This window comes from Morone saxatilis, unplaced genomic scaffold (assembly GCF_004916995.1).
Source record: "Morone saxatilis isolate NCDOM2014 unplaced genomic scaffold, NCSU_SB_2.0 Contig11, whole genome shotgun sequence".
NCBI lineage: Eukaryota > Metazoa > Chordata > Actinopteri > Moronidae > Morone > Morone saxatilis.
The window spans coordinates 7,268,806-7,290,333 of record NW_023339663.1 but is presented as its reverse complement, the minus strand read 5'-3'; the positions used below and the strand labels follow the sequence as shown (position 1 = coordinate 7,290,333).

The following is a 21,528-nucleotide window of genomic DNA, read 5'->3' as shown; positions in this document are numbered from 1 at the left end:
TTGAATTGAATTGAATTGATAATACATTTCATAGTTGGGTTTCAGAGAAATATTTCTCTGTAATGTAACAAGTGCTTTTAGATATGACGTGACCAAACTGTGATATTAATCTAATTTAAACTTGAGCAAAAAAAGTGCAAAGTCTCTATTTTATCTCACAGGGCTTTTTCTCTTTTAATTAGACCTCAAAATGTAAATGACAACTGTTTAGTCACCTTCCTCCCCATGTGACCAAATTGCTTTGGTTGAGGTACGGGTACTGCTATGATTGGTGAAACTCTCTGGAAACTACATAATGGCGGTATTTGCAGAAAAGTTGTAGAGGCGGGACGAAATTGCAAAGTCACGCAGAATTCACAGGGATTGGTTGAATTTGCAATATTTGTTGTGACTTCTGATAAACTGACTATTGAAATAATTGAAATAATTAAATACTCAAAGTATTTAATTATTTAAAGTGATCTTTCTCAAATATATGAAAAATTAATATCATAAAAGGAATTTAAATCGGTACACTGGTTCATCTGGTAAATTGTCCCGCACTAATGTATACTCAGTGGCCAGTTTAGCTAAAACTTACCAGTCTAACAGAAATAAATCCTACCTTCATATCATAAAGGTTGTAGTATTCAGTCTAAAACAGCTTTATAAATATTAGAAGTACCTCTCAGTATAGTTTTATATACCATAGCTAATAAAAATGCCAACTGACTGTATGTTTTAGGTCTCCTTGGTTTATTTCCTCTTCACTGTAAACAGCAACCCATTGAAGGTCAGTTTCTCATCTGTCACTCTTCCCACCATCTGTCTTTCCAACACATACATTTCACATTATAAAACAATGTCAAGCATAGCGGCTGGTACGGCAGAGGTCTCGAACTGTGTACCACAAAGGACCGAGAGTGTGCTATACAGTCGCTTCACCACGGCTCTCTCTCTCTCTGTATGCGCTCATTGCTCCTTGAGAACACGTTAAACATAATTCCTGGCTGTTAAGGCATGGTTTCATAACAGTCGGACTGATTTTAAAGCTTGACGTCAAGCACACGGTCCATTACAAACTACAAAGGACCATGTGATTATTTAAACTTCAAGTCTATTTTCTTCAAGACAACTTGGAAAGAAGCTTTTCCATGAGCTCTGTAATATCCGCTCACAAAAAGTCACCTGAACCGTTCTCTTCTCCTCTGATGACTGCACCTTAAACCACAGAGTGAAGTCTTTAGTCACAGCAAACTCCTCCTGGAGATTTGCACTGATAGAAGCTCTTATTTGTTTATTGTAATTACCCTCAAAATTAATGTCCCATTGATTTATTAATGTTCATATTCTAATAAGCACCACTAAGCAGAAATAAGATTACATGCAGTGGCAGAAATGTGCTTAATAACAGTAATTACAATTCTGCTCATAGCGTCATTAATTTTGTGTCCTCTGTCAGTGAAGTTAAATAGAGACTTCATTTATTGAAATTACATTCTGTATGTGATGTAGTTAACTTCATTCTTCATAATGACTCAATTCCTCAACTATTGAGTTTCTGTCTCAGCTGATTGATGTTTGATATATCCTGATGAGTACTGTAAACCCCGGATTTAAAGAACAGAAATTTGCATTGTACTTCTTCTTGTTCCTGAACTCTCAACTGTGCATAGTTTATTCAGATTAGGCATACATTTATAAAATGATCAAAGTTTAAATAATAATTGTAGTAAAAACAAAAATGTTTTGCTTTGTGCAGCAGTTTAAAAATTTAAAGGGGAAAGGGCCCCCCAAAAAACCCCAAACTCTACATTATATATTTAAAACCCACTGTAAAATCGCCACCTGACGTTTTTACATAGCAGTTTTTGTGAGGATTAAACCAGCAAGATCTAACGTGTTAATTAATGAGCTTTAGAGCAGCTGGGTAGGCAGATTACCTTCAGACAGGCTAGCCGTTTCCCCCTCTCCAGTCTTTATGCTAAGCTAAGATAATCAGGTGCTGGCTGCAGTTTCATATTTAAAAGTGAATTTCCCAAAATGTTAAACTATTCATTTAGATGTTTTCTAACATAAGCAGCCATACAAGAACTTAACTTAAATTAAATACAGTATAAATTAGACTGAATAATTATTTAAATTAGACCCTCTATGAGCCACGTTTCAGTACTTGACATTTTTCAATACTCCAGACTTCTCTGTCAGGACCATGCAAGTATTATAGTCTCTTAGTTTTAGTACCACAATGCGTCAGACAAATAAAAACATCCTAAAGTTGATGTCAAACACTGTGTAAGCATCTTTAAATCACTAGAGTTAAACAAAGCCACTATGGGAGTTGTGTGTGTGTGTGTGTGTGTGCGTGTGTGTGTGTGTGTGTGGTGGGGTAAAAGTAAGTGTGTGTGTGAGTGAGAGAGAGAGGAAGACATCAATCAAAGCTCATTTCAACCCTTCTCATATCTCTCCTAACCACACACATTGAAACACCAGAAACAAATCCATTGCCAGAGAGAGAGAGTGAGTTATAGAGCGATGGAGAGATGGGGGGGGAGTGAGAGAGAGGACAGAGTGAGAGAGAGTGAGAGAGCACTTTCTATTTATAGCCTGTGTGCTCGGAGAAGAGGAAGACTGTTGTTCGAAAGCACACTTGGTGCGTATGATTTTGTTCTGCAGTGCACAGGCTGCCGCTCAAAAGATGCAAAAACGGAAACATACAATAAATATATGTCATACAAATTATATACCATGTGGGTGGTAAGATGGCTCATTACTGAGAAAATTAATGGCTGTTTGAAAGGCTGATGAGAGGAGAAACATGATTGGTCCAGTAATCATCCACAGGAGCTGTAGACTTTGTCCCCCTCAACGCCCTACATGGAAAGAAATTACCTCCATGTACTTCATCCTGCTGAGTGTGTGTGTGTGTGTCAGATTCTCTGCATGTGTTTGAAGCTGTCACTCACTGACAGTTCAACATTATTTTAAGTAATTAAAGCAACAATCATGATTCATGATAGGTAATTCTGTAACTCATCTTCCCCCCTCACTTACACAGCCTTCAGGCCAAAAGATTCCCACTGAGATTCAGCAATTATGTTTCACAGAATCTGGCATGCACACACAAAGGGAGCACTCCAGTGTTTTTACACTGGTTACACTGGTCTGTAACACTTAGCCACTGGTGTATGGAGCACTCTTGTAATAAAGATTTCCAGAAGAGTTTGTTTGTCACACACATTATTGTTAGTGAATAAATAGGCACAAATTTGTCAATAAAGTGAGACTCCATGTGCAGTCTTTACCTCCTTATTATGCCTACTATCTTGCTAAAATGAGAGAAAACTGAAACCATTAATACTGTATGAGCTGATAAAGACCTGTTGATTTTTTTAGAGGTTCGTTATTGACCAAAAAAGAATAAAATGAATAAACTGCTAAATAGTTCCACCATGTAACTCAACCTTAAACTACAAATTAATTGCAAACCTGCAAAGATGCATGTTAATAAGTGATTTTTAGCAGTTCTAATGTGTATGTTTTATTTCATTTGGACAGACCCAGGCTAGCTGTTTCCCTTTGATTCCAGTCTCTATGCTAAGCTGAACTAATGGACTCCCACCTCTAGCTTCATACTGAACACTTACATGAGAGTGGTATCGACCTTTTCATCGAACTCTCAGAAAGAAATTGAATAAGTATATTTCCCAAAGTGTTGCAGTATTCCTGTAAGTACAAATACCAAACACAGGTTAAAGCCCTTACAGCTCCTTGTTTCACGTTAACCTCCTTCTAACATAGACACAAAAACTTTTCTTGCCTTTGCAATCCTGCTGTCTCTTTAATGAAGGCTAGGTTAGTAGCACCAGTTATTTCCAGCACCTCTCAGTGGGCCTATAAATAGAGCACACACACACACACACACACACACATTTTCTTCTCCTTCACCTCTGTGTGAGATGGTCTGGTTTTGACATCCAGGTGTTCTTCAGCATTTGCTAATTTCATGCTTACAAGGTTTACCCAATAATGCTGTGTATGCAGGAGACACCCACTGATACATTGCTGTGCACACAGTTCTTCACCTTTTTTCTTAGTTTTTCCTTCATCTGTAGATTAAAACAGTGATTTACTGATTGGTCTTATTTGCAAAGGTTTGGTCTTCCTTATCTCACTGTCTTGGGGTCACTGATATTTTTTATAATTGGCCAACAATGTGTTTAAAAACTCAGTGTATGTTACAACGTGGTTGTTAAGTGTCTCTCCTTTCTGTCTGTCTCTGTCTCTGCAGCATCAGACAACAGCCAGCGATTTCAGGAGACGTGTTTCGCCTTTGCATTAACGCCACAGCAAGTCCAGCAGATCAGCAGCTCCATGTAAGATGAACACCACTCTGTCACTGCAAGATGCTGATAAATAATTCATAAACGTACATGTTCTCTACAGATGTGTGGTGATGAATTTGTTTCTGTGCTCAAAGGGACATCTCGGGGACCAAATGTGACTTCTCAGTTCAAGTTCAGTTGCGGTTTTGCCTGTCGGAGACGAGCTGTCCTCAGGAAGACCATTTTCCACCCAATCTGTGTGTGAAAGTCAACGGGAAGCCATGTAACCTTCCGGTAAAGAGCTCTGATTTAACCACATAACAACCTGCAAAACATCTCTGTTCTGACACTCACATCTGAAGAGCAACAGGCTTTTTTATTTCACCTTCTTTGCCTTGTCCCTCGTGTTAGTGTAAAAGACATTTTCTTGTTGAGTATTAGAATTTAACTTCATAATATTCACAACAAAAGGGCCAATTTTGTCTCCTTTTTCTTTCTAATATTCATGTCTTTCATCTAGGGTTATCTTCCTCCAACCAAAAACGGCGTAGAGCCCAAGAGGCCCAGCCGGCCCATCAACATTACCTCACTGGTCAGATTGTCCACCACAGTCCCCAATACCATTGTGGTGTCGTGGACCGCTGAGATCGGACGGGTAAGGACCACAGTCTCTAACAAGAGACTCTTAAACTGCCAATTTTGATAATCCTGATACCATTTTTTTCTCTGAACACATATATATAGCCTGTATGATTGCTATCATTGTTGTGTGGCCTGGCTGAGGTTAAACCCATTGTCAGACTCAGAGAAATGGTGAAAATGGTGAACCAGACACTGCTAGGAAGAAGCAGGGTTCTGTTTCAAAGCTAATAAAATACATGGTATCGGATCGGTGCGTACCCAATGATTTAGAAAGCATTGGAGGGATTTTGGTTTTGGAACAACTCTAATAATCGGTGACAGCTTTGATAAGCGATTAAGTCAATTATCAAGTAATATTATTTGCTTTTTATCAGCAAATGTAAAATCTAAAGATTTGCTTGCTTTTTTCTGTTCCTTGTCCTTTTTATAGAGACCGAATAAATAAAGTCAGATGTCACTTTGGGGTTTGGTGACTTATAATGGGCTTTTTTTTTTGTACTTTTTTACATTTCTGTCTGCACATACTCACCTTTATATAATCCATGGTTAATTTAAATACAAACTCTTCGTCTTAAAGAAGTACTTGCAGAGTTCTTGGAAATGTTTTTTTTTTTTTTAATCCTGGTTATTATGCCGATTTATGCAACAAGTTTCAAAATCTGATTGGATCGGGCGCTGCGTATGGAGAATTATCATGTTCTTGAGGTTATTGTATTCACGTGGATGAGACAGACACCGCAACAGGGAAATGTTCTGAAAATGTGACAGAACAGAAGACTTAAAGAAGACTTCCATTATACACAGTAGCTTTAAATTCAGCATTGAGCCTTCTTGCCTACAGTACTTGTGTGATAAAATGGTTGCGTGTGTGTTCACCACATGCATGTGCGTGAGAAGCAGTTTTTTAAAAGCAGGAAGTGGGATTTCTGGCCACTGGTGTTGAGTTCTCAGAGCCACAAATCTTACACATGAGCATTTAATAAGTAGCAAAGTGAGGAAGAGTAAAACCACGACTTCTGGGAAGGCCCACATATATTACCTTGTATGGTCAGAATGCATGCTGAGTGAAGGCCGATGGTGCAGATATTGACAAAATCCCCTTTTTATTAAACATTTTTAACCAAATCTGTGAATTTGACCGAAAATAGTCTATTATCTCAGGCTGTGGGGCTGTTTAATTCATCCTCAGCACTCCATTATGTAAAAGAATTTTTTAATGACTTATTTATAATTTGTACTGTTTATAATTCTTATAAATATGCGTGTAACATAAAGGGAACTACGCCCTGAATTTCATTATGCAGCCCTGCATTGTAAAATGACAATTAAATACCTTGTATCTTTGCATATGTTGTCCTTTACTGAGTTGGGTGGAGCTTGCTGTTCTGCAGACAGACAGTAGAGGGCAGTATATTAACTATCTCAAGTATAAACTGGCCTTAAACGTCAGAGTACAGTGCACAAGTTCTTCCTTTTCCCCATTCTTCCTTACACATGGCTGATGATACGTTTGTCTCAGAGCAGTAGGATCGACTTCATGTTAGAAAACATCTTTTTTTCTGAAGTTAACTTGAGTTCAAGGACATTTTCTGTAAGTGCCCAGAACTCTGTCTCTGGTAGGAAAAACAATGTCTCTATATTGAATTTAAAGTACCACTTTGCAAATTATTACATCGTATCCATTTGTGTGTGTGTGTCCACAGAGTTACTCCATGGCAGTGTACTTGGTAAAGCAGCAGTCGTCCACAGTGCTGTTACAGAGACTACGGGCAAAAGGCATCAGAAACCCAGACCACTCCAGAGCACTCAGTAAGGACCGTGAGAGATCCGATATGCTGGATTGGTATCAGGACAAATGTTGACCTTATTAAGCTGATGACTGATCCACATTTAACTTCATTTGTTTTGAGTCATGACAGGCCACTAACTAGGACCAGAACAATCTCTGGCTCCATGTTAACTCAAATAAAAATTATCCAATCAATGAATTTCACACACTGATTTTCAATTTGAGAAGAAACAAGAGCGTTGTTGGATTATTATGATGGCCTGAGTTGAGGGATTTGTTTGGCTATGAAGAGAACTTTATAAGGATAGTGTTTTTATTTGAGTCCAACTCAGATATTAGCTGGCCAACATATGGTTTTATAAGGATAGTGTTGTAAAATATGCGTGTAAGTTTCATGATTTGACTTCTTTTTCTAATATATAAGTGTATATTGGATGTGATATCTTGTTTGTTTGATGAGCAAAATTGAAGAAACTGGTGGTGAGATGAGTTTTTTACTCCATAACTTCTTATCTTAGTGAGAAATTTAATAACATATTCTGGTATACTTGTGTGTAGCAAGATTTGAAACTCTATTATAAGCAGGGAAGTCCTGCTTTAGTTTCCCAACACACACCTATTGTACTTTCTTGATTAAAAAAATGTCCCCCCATTCAGATTGCCCAATTGTTTCCAATTCCAGATGAGGAAGTAATTCTGTATGAGTCACACAATTGTATATATCTATCTGTAAATATTTTTATACTGTTCTGGGAAGTGATTTAAGAAGATTCAGACACAAAGGGCTCAGCCCCACACCAGAAACTGTATTAGTTTCGTAGTTTAGTAGTTAGTTTCTTTTTATTATAATAAGGGTTATTTGTCAGGGGCAAGATGTAAGACGTTCAGAATTGGTATTACAATACAAATACATTGACTCACAGTCATGTAGATATTCAAGGCTCAATAAACAGCATGCACCAATACCTCCTCATGCTTGTATTTTTTATTTTATTTTAGTTAATTTAGTTTTTTTTCTAGATTCAAATTTTTATTTCAGTTAACTAAAATGTTTTTAACACCTAATTTTAGTTTTTAGTTTAGTTTTAGTTGACTATAATAACCTTGCCCCTCACCACTTGAACAGCTCTTGAATATGAGTAAGAAAAGAGTCTGAAATGGGAAACTGAACATGGTTGTAACAATAAGTCATTCTCTTTGGTTCTCACTTGTGTGTGTGTGTGTGTGTGTGTGTGTGTTTAACTTCTCTTCTGCAGTCAAAGAGAAGCTAACAGCGGACCCAGACAGTGAAATAGCCACGACCAGCCTTCGAGTGTCACTGCTATGCCCGGTAAACATGCTTCACGTTCTTCATGTATTTTACGCAGTGTTTAGAGATTCAGTCATGTCTTATCTTTGTATGAGTTAGAACATGTCCATATGCCCTTAACTTCAGGTTGTGTACACAATCCACCTGTCAAATTGTCTTCTCAACCCCTATCATGTGTGTTTTTCATGTGGGTTTGGCATGTTTGTAATATTTTTGCGTCCCGTATACCGCCCTTACTCTACGTGTGTGTGCACACTGTGCAGCTGGGGAAGATGCGGCTGATGATCCCATGCCGGGCGCTGACATGCTCCCACCTGCAGTGCTTTGACGCCACGCTCTATATCCAGATGAATGAGAAGAAGCCCACCTGGGTGTGTCCTGTCTGTGACAAGAAGGCTCCCTATGAGCACCTCATCATCGACGGGTAAGTCCCCCAACTCCCCGTCTCCCCATTTTACGACCTGCCAGGAAATTGTGTTAAAACTGAATGTTCAAACTAAATCTCAAAACATTAAATCCAAAAACACCATAAATAATTTTTTTTTTATATAAAGTGTTCGTTATTGAGCTATAAGAGGTGCTGGTAGGTGGATTTTGTTACCTTAGAACAGAGCTAGGCTAGCTGTTTCTCCCTGTATCCAGGCTTTATGCTAAGCTAAGCTAACCAGCGGATGGCTGTAGCTTCATATTCACAGACATCTAACTTGTGGTAAGAAAGCAAATGAGCTTATTTCTCAAAATATCAAACTATACCTTTAACTTTGTTGAGCAACCAGAGATGGAGGAATAGCTGTTGAGCATAAAACTTAATTCTTGACCCTGGAAAACAATTTCTACTTGTTACATGTTGCAGTCTTCCACAGTCTTCTTTGTCTGCAGTTTTTACAGTTTTACAGCTGTTATACTTCATGATCTAAACCAGTGGTTCCCAAAGTGAGGGCCGGTACCCCCACTAGGGGTCGCCAAAGCCTTCTTGATTCTAAGGGGTGTAAAACATACTTCATTTCTGTGAAGAAAATGAAATGAAATTGTTATTTGAAGGTTTTTTAAGGTTTAGATTATGATTTAAGATCCAAACTTGAAAACAAACTATATTCACAGAGCCTTCACTCTCTTATGAGCAGCCTGCATTAGAAAACCTAAAATAACCAAAGAGCAAATAGAACAATGAGAATAAAACACTGAATTTGTCAACAACAAAAAAAAGCCTGTTAAGTCTGTATGATTGTTAAAATGTTAAGTAGTTAAAAGTACATAAATATAAAGTAAACTCCTCTCTGCTGTAATATTTACAGAAAATTTGACTTGTCCCGCAGTTATTACTACTATACTATCTGGGTTCATTGTACAGTTTATTTGTTATTCTAATCAGTACTGTTATTGACATATGAAAATATGTCACTTTATCAGGGCTCATCAGTTTACGCAGTGATAGAAAAGGGAGTCGTTAAGAAAAAGGTTGGGAACCACTGATCTAAACTGACCACTGTCTTTCACTTTTAAACATTTTGTGTTTTGTAAGAAAATACTAAACCTGTCTGATACATTGTGACTTATATACACTCATTTCAAATCATCATATGTAGCATTTTAAAGGACTGTAAATCTAATTCATGAGCATCCTGTAGGATTGAAGGTGGCTCTGAATAGCTTGCTTCTTTGGGGAGGACAGCAGCTATAGTGAACTTGAATTCACAGTAGAAACTGTGGGTCACTTAAAAATGTGTCCAAAATGTTCATAAACCTACCTTGTAATAACATTAAAAGATTAATTTGATGATTTCAATGAGTATTCCTTAAACTCAGTAAAGTGTTCTGAGTAGACCGACCTTTACAGCACAGTGTTGATGTTAGCCTGTTTAGAGTAGATTTCTTGTCTTTAATTCATTTAAAGTGGAGGGTCTTTTCCATTAAACCTTTGTTTAGAAACTACCGATTTCTGGTGTGTGTTTGTGTACTTTTTCTTGGACTGGGTTTGTGCATGACGTTTATGTTTGTTCTCAGGCTTTTCGTGGAGATCCTCAACAGCTGCATGGACTGTGACGAGATCCAGTTCAAGGAGGATGGCAGCTGGGCCCCGATGAGGTCTAAGAAGGAAGTGCAGGAGGTCTCCTCTGCCTCTTATAACAACGGGCTGGATGGTGAGACATGAGGGATGAATGGGGGATGGGGTTGGGGTAAAAAAGGTTGCTTCTACATGAAGGCAGTGAGAGAAGACTGGAAGTAATTAAATTAGGATTAAAGAGACGGGGTAAGAAAAGAGAGATCCCCTCCCCTCTCTGTTTATGCATTGTCAGTTTTAATGTGGTAAGACATCAATCTCAATGGCACTGAATAAACTGCCTGTCTCCATAGTAACAAACATACTGTATTTCACATGAGGGCAGGGGGAATGTGTATGTGTGCATCTTAGTTCACTCACAGCATGTTTTTTTTTTACTTTGCTGTCTCAGAAAACCATAAAAACGACCACACAAACACAAACTAATACGTTCCTGCTGCTCTCCAGGTTCATGTCGGACGTCTGCAGGTTCAGACCAGCGGAGCTCCTCGTCGTCCAGCCACGGCGACAGCAGCAACAGCAAGAAAGTGGAGGTGATCGACTTGACACTGGACAGCTCCTCAGAGGACGAAGGACAAGATTCGCCTCCGCCGGCGCCACCACTGCCTCCTCCACCTAAAAGAGCGTGTCCCTCTATGTCCCCGACCTCGCCGCCTGTCATCAACAAAGGGTCAGACACACATTCCACACTGTGATTTTATCTCCGCACGCAGTTTGTGTTTCATTAAATGTGGTAATGAGGCTCAGTTTAGCTTCTCACACAGGTAGTTAAGTTTCTAGATGTTAAATGACTGATGAAATTTTGCACTTGAACTCACAAGTTTCTTTTACCATTTCTCATCAGCACAGTAGGTAGCTCAGAGTGCTGAGAGAAAGCTTTGTGTCATCACTCCTTTAGTTAAAACTGATGTATTGATCTAGTAATAGGTTGGTTGGTTTACTTTCAGTTAAAGGTCCAGTGTGTAACATTTAGGAGGATCCATTGGCAAAAATTTAATATAATATTCGTAGGTATGTTTTTATTAGTGTATAATCACCGGAAAGTAAGAATCTTTGTTGCCTTAGAATGAGCGTTTTATAGAGGGAACGGGTCCTCTTGTATGGAGTCGTTTCGAACCACCATAGATTCTCCTTTGTGCTTGGAAGGGGAGGGTGAAGGCAGGGAGTTGCAATCTGCAATGACACCACTAGATGCCACTTAACCTTACACACTGGACCTTTAATTTTGTCAAAGAAAATGTGACTCACAGTTGGAGTTCTTCTAAAAAGTCGAAGGTACGAGCTTGTTTGAATAAAAACTTTGTGGAAGTTAACTATGACTCCAGATCCAATCACCTTTACAGTCACAATTCTGTCACGTGCGCCGTTGATGGAAGCCAAAGATTGTGCTTTTGAGAAAACTTTTAATCTGTAGCTTAAATTAGTTAACTTTTAATCTTGGTGTTTTGTGAACTTTGGTTGAATTCTGCAGCTAAGGCACCACATTTTGTTAAGAAAGTGTTTTAAATTTGCTACTCCTCTGATTTGTGCCTCTGACTTTATTCTTCTCCATGGCAAAGGCAGCTGAGGCTAATGGGTATCATAGTATTTAGAGCTGTTCTTCATGGCAACATGACGGATAAAACATGATTTCTGAAATAATTGAAACAGGTGTTCTAGCATAATCCATGCTTATGACACGATCCGCGAAGATGAGGATATTGTTGAAAGAAAAGACTGAAAAGGGAATACAAAGTGGAGAGAAACATTTCTGTAACCAGCAGAGCCTTGCACTTTCTACAAAAGATTTGAATCGAACTCACTGAAACATTTAACAGCTACATTTTCTGTCAAATTAAAATTCATTATGGGTAGAAACTGCCGCTTCGTTTGACTTTAATGAATCCTTTGGCTGTTTTTGTTCAGAGGTTTTTGTTTCGGGGTCAGCAGAGGCGACAGTACGCCGTGTGCCTTACCCCGATGAATATGACATGAAATAAACGCCTGCAGTAATTATAAATAAACTGGCCTCTTTTACTTCTTCATATCTAAACCTCTTCCTCTGTATCTGCCTTCAGAGTGTTGAACCTACACCACCAGGCCTCTCCTGTGAGCCGTACTCCCAGCATGCCAGCCGTGGACACCAGCTACATCCCTCCTGTCCCCCCACTTATCCAGGACTATAGACCCTACTACCACACCCCCAACGATCTGTCAGGTAATGACAAACACACAGACGCGAGAAGAGTTGGAAATATTCATGGGAGTGAGTTCACTGCTTAAAAACAACAGATTACAAGTGACATATAACACATGTATTTAAACAGAACTGTATTTAATTTTAGATTCCATTTTTAAACTGATGGTAGTCAAACTCTCCTAACTTTATTTCAAATAGTACTGAACATATACTTTTTTTTTTTTTTTTTAATTTCCCCAATAATTAATGGAACATTTTATCTTATCTTAACTTAAAATACTGTGTCAGGCAGAATTGATATATATATAAAATGGCTGTCTTAAGGGCCGTCCACACCAAGAACAATAACGATAATGATGAGCATCAACACTGATGAATGATAATGTTGTGTAAACAGTTAATAGGAAAATGTATATTGATGAGCTGTTACTGCTGTACGTTGCACATAGAAACAAATAGAAAAGTATCTGGATTCACAAAGTTCCTCAAAGACAAGATGAGTTGGGAGAAACAACGAGAGTTGTCATCTTCTGACGACAAACTTTTATTCATACTGTGGTTAAAAAAAAAAAAGAGGAAATCAGTTCGGACTTCAGAGACCCTATAAGCACTAAAGACAGTTTGACAGTTAGGCTCAGGTAAAATGATGTTTTTCTATTTGTGATTTACAGCCTAAAAGCATGTTATAAGTTGTATACCAAAATGTTCATCAAATTGCTCTGAAAGTTAATAAAAGAAGTAAAATATATATTTATAGTATTTATAGTTAGAGTTAAAGTTCTTGGTGTAGACGGACCTTGAGAATGACAACTGAATTTTATTTTCATTTAGTTTCTTTTTATAAAGGTCTAATACTAGTTTTTATGAAATGTGTGGATACAATATATATAATATGCCTTTGGCTTTTATTAAAACATACATATATTCACTCTTGACTCTGCCTGTACTTGATTTTCAGAGTTGAACTTCTTCTCTTTCCTTCAAGGTGACAATCATCAGGTACGTACAGTAACAGTGCATCACGTTATGTGGAGCTCAGGAACACTTTTGTAAAATGAGAGGAGGCTAATGGTCGGTTAATAACAAGCAATTATCATTTTGCAAATTAAACACAGTGGTTTAGTTTATTAGTATGAGGTAGCAAAATAAAGGCAAATTCATCTGATCATTTTTCACTGAATTGTCTCGACTCATCCTTGCCAAGAGGCCAATCCAGTCACAGGTCAGATCACTAATAGGCATCTTCTCATCATTGAACATGTAGTCATTGGTTTAAAGAAACAAAAACAAAATCCCAGAAAGTGAAAATATGTGAATCAAATCATTTTTATTGTGAATCAGAAAATGGTCAGAGGGCCACCCAGCACCCTCTTGTGGACTAGATTTAGCATGTGGGCCGTAAGAAGCTAATTTTAAAATAATACAAGGGCTCTGACTGTAACCATAAGATATAATTGTGCTTACTAAAAAACAAACAAAGCGAAAGCCCTGCACTTAGTGTTCCTCTATGACAAATGTCAGTAAATAGAACAGTGATTAAAGCTTAAGAATTTTAAAAAACCTATTTTAAAAACTTGATATTTGGTGGAATTGCTTGTAAAATGTCACATAACCTGCAGGTTCGCAGTGTACCTTTCTCTGTGTGTACTAGTGAGCACTAAATGTCATCCTTCCTGTGTCTGTTTATGCCTCCACAAGCTATTTAAGGACACATAAAAGCAAGTCATTTGACAAATGATGGTTTACGCCCCACAGTTACTGGTGGGTTGAATTCTCTGAGGCAGTCAGACATAAACACAGACATCTCTTTATTTTTGATACACTCGTCTTTCATTCTCCGCCGTTTGATTTCTGTTATTTCAAATTAAATTCAACAGCAATTACATTTATTTTTGCTTTTCTAATACGGTAAGCAGAGCTTAGCCACTAAGGAATGGAGGCAGAAATCAAAACTACCTGCACAGCTGGATACCACTAGACATTATTGAGTAATGATTGATTTATTACTGAGCATAGTAGACCCTTATTAACTCACCCAGCATCATAATATGCTTTTAAAAGTTCATTAATGTTGTATTTTTTATAAAACTCTGGCGCAGTCAGGCTCATTACCTGCAGCAGCTACAGGCAGACTTTTAGTGAGTGCCTCTAACTTCTCCCAGCCTTAAGAGCTGCTTTTAGTGCATGCTTAATGAAAAATGCTTAATGAACCACTCTTGAACTAAAAACATTCACGCTGCTTAATTACAGGAGTTCTCCAGTCTCAGCCAGTCAGGAGCACTTTTAGCAGGACTCAACAATGGGAGCTTCCCACTTGTCCGGGACAAGTAAAATGATTTTTTGTTCTTCTAAATCTAGCAATAATAAACAAGAATGGAACACCTTTTGCAAAGCTGGGAGTAGCTAAAGAGTGAGCCATCTCGCGTCCTTCTCATCTCTGTTGAGAGTGGCACATGAAGAGTACCGATCGGGCACTCGCTAGAAAATGGCGGCCGATAAAGACAAAGTTTATGAGCTGTAGTGCAAGCAACATTTTAATTATCCTGGAAGCTGGAGTTCAGTTGGGTGGCATTAGAGGATGTGCGCAAAGGGGTTTTCAAAGGCACATCAAGTTTCTGAAATATATGTCGCTGGAGGGCAATAACAAGAGCCGACAGCACTTCGCTTGCATGGCAGCTAAGACGGTCTTTGTTGTTATTTGAAAGCTGCTAATTAAGAAAACAGTTTGTAAAGGGGCAAGTAGATTTCTGACCCACTTGTAAGTGAGGGTTAGGGTAAGTGAGAAAAAAAACATTAACGTTGAGCCCTGATTTCAGTGGTGACTTTAGCAGCCTCTAAATGTGAACTCACACCAGACTAACACTTCCTGTTTCTCCCACGGTTCAGCATTACAACATGGTGATGGCAGCAGCGGCCGCCGCTTCAGCCTCAGACGACCACGAGCTGCTTCTCAACCGCTTCCTGCCCTACAGCACCTCCTCCTCCTCTTCCTCCCAGCTGTTCCTCGACCAATCGGGAGCCTCCTCGGCCACTTCGCTGACCGCGCCGACCAACGGGGCGAGCAACTCGGGCAGCACCAGCAGCCTGGTCTCATCCAGCAGCCTCCGTGACACTCACTCCACGCACTCGTCCTCACACTCAGGCTCACACTCCTCACACACACACCCTGGTGTGGTGGCCAGCCGGAGCAGCGCTGAAGCAGCAGTGGCAGCTATATATGGCGGGATACCTGACATCATATCGTTGGACTGACTAAAGAAGAGCCGAAACTATACTTTGGGTCCAGCTATGATCCAGTAACAAACTATTTGGCTGCAGGGTAAAGTTTTGATCCAGAAACTAGACTGGGCCCAAGTCATCAAACAAAAAAGTTGGTGGAGTCGTAATGACAAGACTGCCTCAAGAAGAGCACTAATATTATGATGGTTCCCTTCACCAGACTGACTTGAGAACAGTACTAAGTCATCACTTAAAAGGGGTCAGCTGTGGGCATTGTGTTGGTATACTGACTTCAGATCAGAAACCTGTCCAGCATATGAACCCACGTTACTGTTAGACTGGTACCAACCCGGCACAAACAGCAAAGACGCTACCTGAGCAAAAACACAAAGGAGGAAGGCTCTTTTTTTTTTTTACAAAAATAAAGAGTGGCACCGTGTACAGAGAACAAAATATATTTTCCTCTTTTACTTTTGTATGTTAAATCGGGACATTTTCAGTCTAGTGAGCTGCTTCAATCGCTGTTTTTAAGTGGAGGACTGGAGGTTGTTTCGGGGGTTTTTCTCAGAAAAGCTTATACATATGCCTGTTGCCATGTGGTTATCCTTTTCTCTTCTCTTTTAGCTCTAACTTGCTTAAAATTTCCATTTTCATTTCAATATAGACTTTCTTATAGACATTCTATCGCTCTCTCTTTTTATCTTTATCTCTTGCTCAAGCTCATTTTTTAATTCATGGTGTATTATTTCTCTATCCAATGACAAGAACTTTTCAGACACTGAATTTACAGTTTATTCATGTACTAATAATTTTATAATGCTTTTAAGTTATGTATGATATTTAAACTGTTATGAATATATATATATATATAATATGTCTATGTATATGTATATAATGATTATGTATACTAATAATATAAATATATATATATATACATGCATTCCCTTTGACCTTCAGGTTAATGCTGTGGGGAGTGTGTAGGTGGAAAGTAGCCATTTCTGGTTTTTCATTTTCACTCCTTAATTTCCAACTCCTTACAAAGACTCTGCCGGTATACAGCATTTAGAAATGGAGATTTGTAGACTATTTATATTTGCCAATTAAGAGTTTTGAGTTGGAAGAGTTCCTTTTGTTTTTTATTTTTTGCGCAATGCCAAAAAAAACACAGTACCTATGAAAATTATCACAGTAATCAGAGTGCAGTTGAATCTGTGTGCCACAGCGTTGTCAGTCACGTGTCCACTTCTCCGGTTTCAGCTGGTGGTTATTCAGACACTCAAACTGTGCGCTTTTGTCTCTTGTCTTCTCAGTTTCATCTTTTTGTGACTGTTAAAAAGGAATCAAGCTGTTGTAGCAGCATTGGGGATTTTAAAGACACACGCCTCTAAGTTTAAACTAGTGCCTGTTTATGCGCGTGCTTCATGGCGTGTTTAGGGTGGAATTTTTCCAAACTCAAAAGAATGTCTGAAATGGTCACACATAAACCTCTGTCCCATCTCTTTATAAGACTTGACTTGCGTTATCTTGGGAGTTATCTGTGGGAAACTACATTGAAGAGTGTGAGCAGACAGTTTAGTGCCACAGTGAAAGAGGGAGATGTCAACCGGCCAACTTAGACTGGGCACAAAGCCAGCCTGTTTAAAAATACATGACGTGTCTGTAACCTAAAAGCCCTACGAGCTAGTCGGCGTACGATGTGGATGTGTCAAAATGCGGCAGAGGTCTCGGAATACCTCGACATCGTCGCCATTCAGCTGAAAACAGTTTGCTCATGAATGTATTGTGCAATTTTTAGAGTGGACACACTTCTGGGTCTTTGTTTCCATTTCACTTATTACGAGATGTTGTTTGCAGTCTGGTCACATGCATAACATAGTACCCCTCCTGCCCCGTCAGCCCACCCCCTCCTACAGCCCGTGTGTCCTTGAAACTTTCCCAGAATCCCCTCTTATCCGTCTCTCCCCTCATGTTCCACTTCCAGACGTCCGAGACAGGCAGCTCACTTCAAAGCCTCATTATCCCCACCACGATGAGATAATCACTTCCGACAGCAAACCCCATCGTCTGACATCCCCTGTCCTGTCCTGTCCTTCAGCAACTAACTGGGAGACTAAAATGACCCCATCCCTTCTTCCCACCCTTGCTCTCTCTTGGCATCTTTAACTTTATTCCCTGCTCTTCTCATGGGAACCAACCCTTCGGCTCTCAAACCGACTGCCGGAAACAAGTCTTGTGTATTTCCTGTGTTGTGCAGTATTTTATTTATTTTGTATTCTTATTTCTATATATTATATTTTTACAAATTGTTTGATTTCCATGGGTGAGTGTGTGAGAGTCACTGTCACTCGGGAGCCGTTGTGATATGATTTTATTTAATATGCATTTTATTATTCTTTCTGTTATTTCTCAAAAAGGTACCGTGTAGTTATTGATCTTGGAAATGCCTGTGTGTATTTTCTCGGGAGCTGACATGGGTAACACTTTTAATAAGGGCACAAAGCACATGCTTGCTTAATACATGCATGACTCATGATTATTTAATGTGTGAATTTATTCAGGATGTATTATGAATTCCTGTTGCTCACTATTAAGAAATTATGATTAATGGGTCATCAATTACTGATTAACTCACAGCTACTTCATACATTATACATTTACATGCCACCAAATTAGCTGGAATCCAGTTATATAGAAAAAGGGCAGTACTAAGTATAAGGCTAAAACCTTATAAAACAACTAAAATATCAACTATTAGATGGATTATCATTACATTTTGTGCAGACATTCACGTCCCTAGAGTGTATATATATTAATTAGTTATAATTAGTAAATGTTAGCATGCCGACATGCTAAACTAATATGATTGTACCTGTTTAACATCTGTTAGCATCCTGATGTTAGCATTTAGCTCAAAGTTGTATTCAAAGTACAGCCTCACAGTCTCTAACATGGCTGTAGACTCTTAAACTACGTTCAAAGAGCGAGCTTTAGCGCTCAGCTCTGATTTTTGGCCGTTATTTGTGAAATGTGGCCGATATCAGGTCAAAGTCCTGAAGTGACCTGCATGATAAATGTAGATCTAGACATAAAAGTCACATGAATTCTGATATGACTGATCAGATTCCATGTGATTTGTGCTGTTCACACTATCCCTGTCCAAAGGAGACCAAAGAAACCATCTAAAATTGGTGGTTTTGAATTTTCTTGATACCTTTTGTCAGTTGAGAAGTCTCCTACTTCTTAAGCTAAATAAAACCTCTTAAAAACCCATCGAGTTAGCTAAAGAAACATGGTTTACACAGCGGAAAACAAGGTTATTTTCTGTCTGCTGGTTAATAAGTAGACGTCCTAGAGATGCTTGAGTTTCACAGCGGTAATACTGTATGTAACCGGATTCCAGCTAATTTGTTGCCATAGTAATTAATGTATAAAGTAACTGATGAGCCATGAAGTGTGAAGTAATCATATAAACCCACAGTGACTTGATCATTTATTAATAGTGAGCAACAGAAACTCATGACACATCATGGCTCATGTATTCGTTATACATTACATGTGTGTTTGAACCTTTATTAAGACGTGTTGCTGTACTGATGAAGATGTTGATCCTTTAGTTTCCATCATGTTATCTTGAATATTAATCACCAGTGTTTGGATACTTGATACGGTGGTCACAGTTAATGAAAGCATTTGATCACTTTTTAATTTATTTAAACGACTTTTTCCTTCCCCACGCCTGTCATGACACGTTGCAGCAGATTACGCACAGGAAGTGAGAGAGCAGACCGTGTTGAATGTGTTTCTGTTCAAGTGCTCTACATACCGGTGGGAGGGAGGGGGTCTATATGGGATTACCAAACAGTCAGATCCCCCTCCCCTCCGACTTCTTTCATATAAGTGTCCACAGCTCTAATTCACAGTTGTTAGTTTTCTAAGGGGAAGTTATTATTATTATTATTATTATTATTATTATTGAGCTGTGTTTTCTTTCTTTCACTCTACCATATTGGCTTTTTTGATAGAAAAAGTGAGATTGCATGCAGTGATGGAGAAGCGCAGGACTGTTCCCATCTCAATCCGCCTCCAATTTCAGTCACAAACAGGTGCGAACCAGTGCGTAGTGTAGTTACAGCATTTTTGCAGCAGCTTATGTGTTAGCTGGTTTTCTGTGCAGAAACTGGGCCAAAAACCAGTTTCTGCACAGAATAAAGTGAATGGAATAAGGCCACTGTTATCAGTAGTTCAATAGTTACTCTCCACAGGCAACCTTTTTTTATTTTCGTGTTTCGCTTTTGATAGGACAGTAGAGAAAGACAGGAAAAGAAGGGGTGAGAAAGGGGATGACATGCAGCAAATGGCCTCGAGACTCGAACCCGGGCCGTTGTGGTAGGGACTTGACATGGTATGTGCTGCACCCGGTGAACTACCGGGGTGCCCCCTCCACAGGCAACCTCGACAAAGCAGCTCAAGACTTTGGTTGTCATGATGTCTCAACCTTAGATAAAAGGGAAAAGTCAACAATGTGTATTATATGTCTGTATGGAAACCTGAAAGTTCAGATCCAAACGTGGGTGTTTGATGTCCGTTTGTATGCTTTTTGTGTGTCAATTCAGAGCAAGAGAATAAATTAATTTATATATTTTTTAGAAAATGAAAGCTGTACTATTATTAAAAAAAAAAAAAAAGGACTGTGGCCAATAAAGAGTCTTACACACCTGAAATAATCTCAAAGTCAGTCGACATCTGCACTCACTGCCTTAAAACATTCACAGGTTTCTGTTTCACGGCTCCAATCCGAGAAAAATCATAAAAAAGCTTTTCAAGGAGGGCGAGGAGAAGACAGTGTACAGTAGACCCTTGTCAGTTTGTACAAATATACTAAGTGAAAAAATATTTATTACCTGCATTGGAAGAAATTGTTTACTTATTGAATGTTACCTGTTTATGTAGAAAAGTTTAGATGTAATAAAATGCATTCTGTTATTTCTCTTGTGTTATTCCCTTTATTTTAAAGCATGTTCTGCTTAGAATTGAACACTGGGTGGCGACAGAGAGTCGCTTTGATTAACTTTTCCCTTCCTGTGATGGTACAAAAACCAATTACGCACGCTTTGTCAACTCCAGCCGGTGTCTTCCTGGCTGTGACACAAGCTATACTTAACATGTACATCTCAAATTATTAACTGGATGTTGTTTTTCTGGATTAAAAGTGACGGGGAAGCTTCACTGTCCGGGGGAGCCTCCGTAACGCACAAGAACGACGGACGCATCACACCCAGTGAACACCTCAACCCCACCATCCCTTTCATCCTGTCAGAGCAATGCTGTTGGATGATTATGCGTCTTGGAGGAGAAAGGAGGGGAAATGACAGGAGGGGTGGGGTGGATTCAGACGGAGGAGTCGGGATGGCTTCACGTACTTGTCACTAATGTGGCATTCTTAAGATTCAGCTGCGTTTGGACATGTTTTCATTGAGCTTGTTTATGGACTTCTCTCTGGTTAGATTATCTTGAAGTGTCCGTGAGCTGCTGAAACAATGAATGAGGGAAATGAAAGCGTTTGTTTGAACAGGTCTCTGACTGAGATGGACAGCTTCAGCAACCTGGAGGATATCGACGTGACAGCTGACGGGAGCCCGATTCTGAGATTCCTCATCTGCCTGGTGTATTCTGTAGTCTGCGCTGCGGGTCTGATGGGCAACCTGCTGGTCCTCTTCTTCATCAGCGGCTTCAAACAAGAGAGGAAGAAGTCCGAGGGTGAACTTCTTTGTGCTCAACTTGGCAGTGACCGGACCCTGCAGTTCGTGCTCACTCTGCCCTTCTGCTGTGACAGCGCGCTGGACTTCAGCCTGGCCGTTTGGAGACGCCCATGTGCAAAATCATCCTCTACTGCCATGAGTGTGACCCGCTACTGCTCCGTCGCCTCGGCTCTGAAGAACAGAACCGTGCAGAAGTCCTGTTCCACCAAGTGGATTTGCGCAATTATTTGGACACTGGCGACTCTGGCGACTGCGCCGACGTCGA

General features: G+C 39.3%; 1 protein-coding gene and 1 pseudogene across 2 annotated transcripts in view; both read left to right on the top strand.

The window, feature by feature from the left end:
- Window positions 1-16,358, top strand: part of LOC118321019 (E3 SUMO-protein ligase PIAS1-like) — a 51,635-nt gene extending 35,277 nt beyond the window's left edge. For both annotated transcript variants that reach the window (XM_035652191.1, XM_035652190.1), the window contains exons 3-13: window positions 4,271-4,355; window positions 4,460-4,598; window positions 4,825-4,959; window positions 6,650-6,755; window positions 7,992-8,065; window positions 8,308-8,468; window positions 10,049-10,185; window positions 10,554-10,776; window positions 12,164-12,303; window positions 13,244-13,284; window positions 15,172-16,358. In XM_035652191.1, the coding sequence (XP_035508084.1) occupies window positions 4,271-4,355; window positions 4,460-4,598; window positions 4,825-4,959; window positions 6,650-6,755; window positions 7,992-8,065; window positions 8,308-8,468; window positions 10,049-10,185; window positions 10,554-10,776; window positions 12,164-12,303; window positions 13,244-13,284; window positions 15,172-15,537 (1,607 nt within the window). In that variant the 3' untranslated portion in view covers window positions 15,538-16,358. The remainder of the gene's footprint in view (window positions 1-4,270; window positions 4,356-4,459; window positions 4,599-4,824; window positions 4,960-6,649; window positions 6,756-7,991; window positions 8,066-8,307; window positions 8,469-10,048; window positions 10,186-10,553; window positions 10,777-12,163; window positions 12,304-13,243; window positions 13,285-15,171) is intronic.
- Window positions 16,359-20,981: 4,623 nt separating this feature from the next.
- The window catches only part of LOC118320891, a 732-nt pseudogene continuing 185 nt past the window's right edge, over window positions 20,982-21,528 (top strand).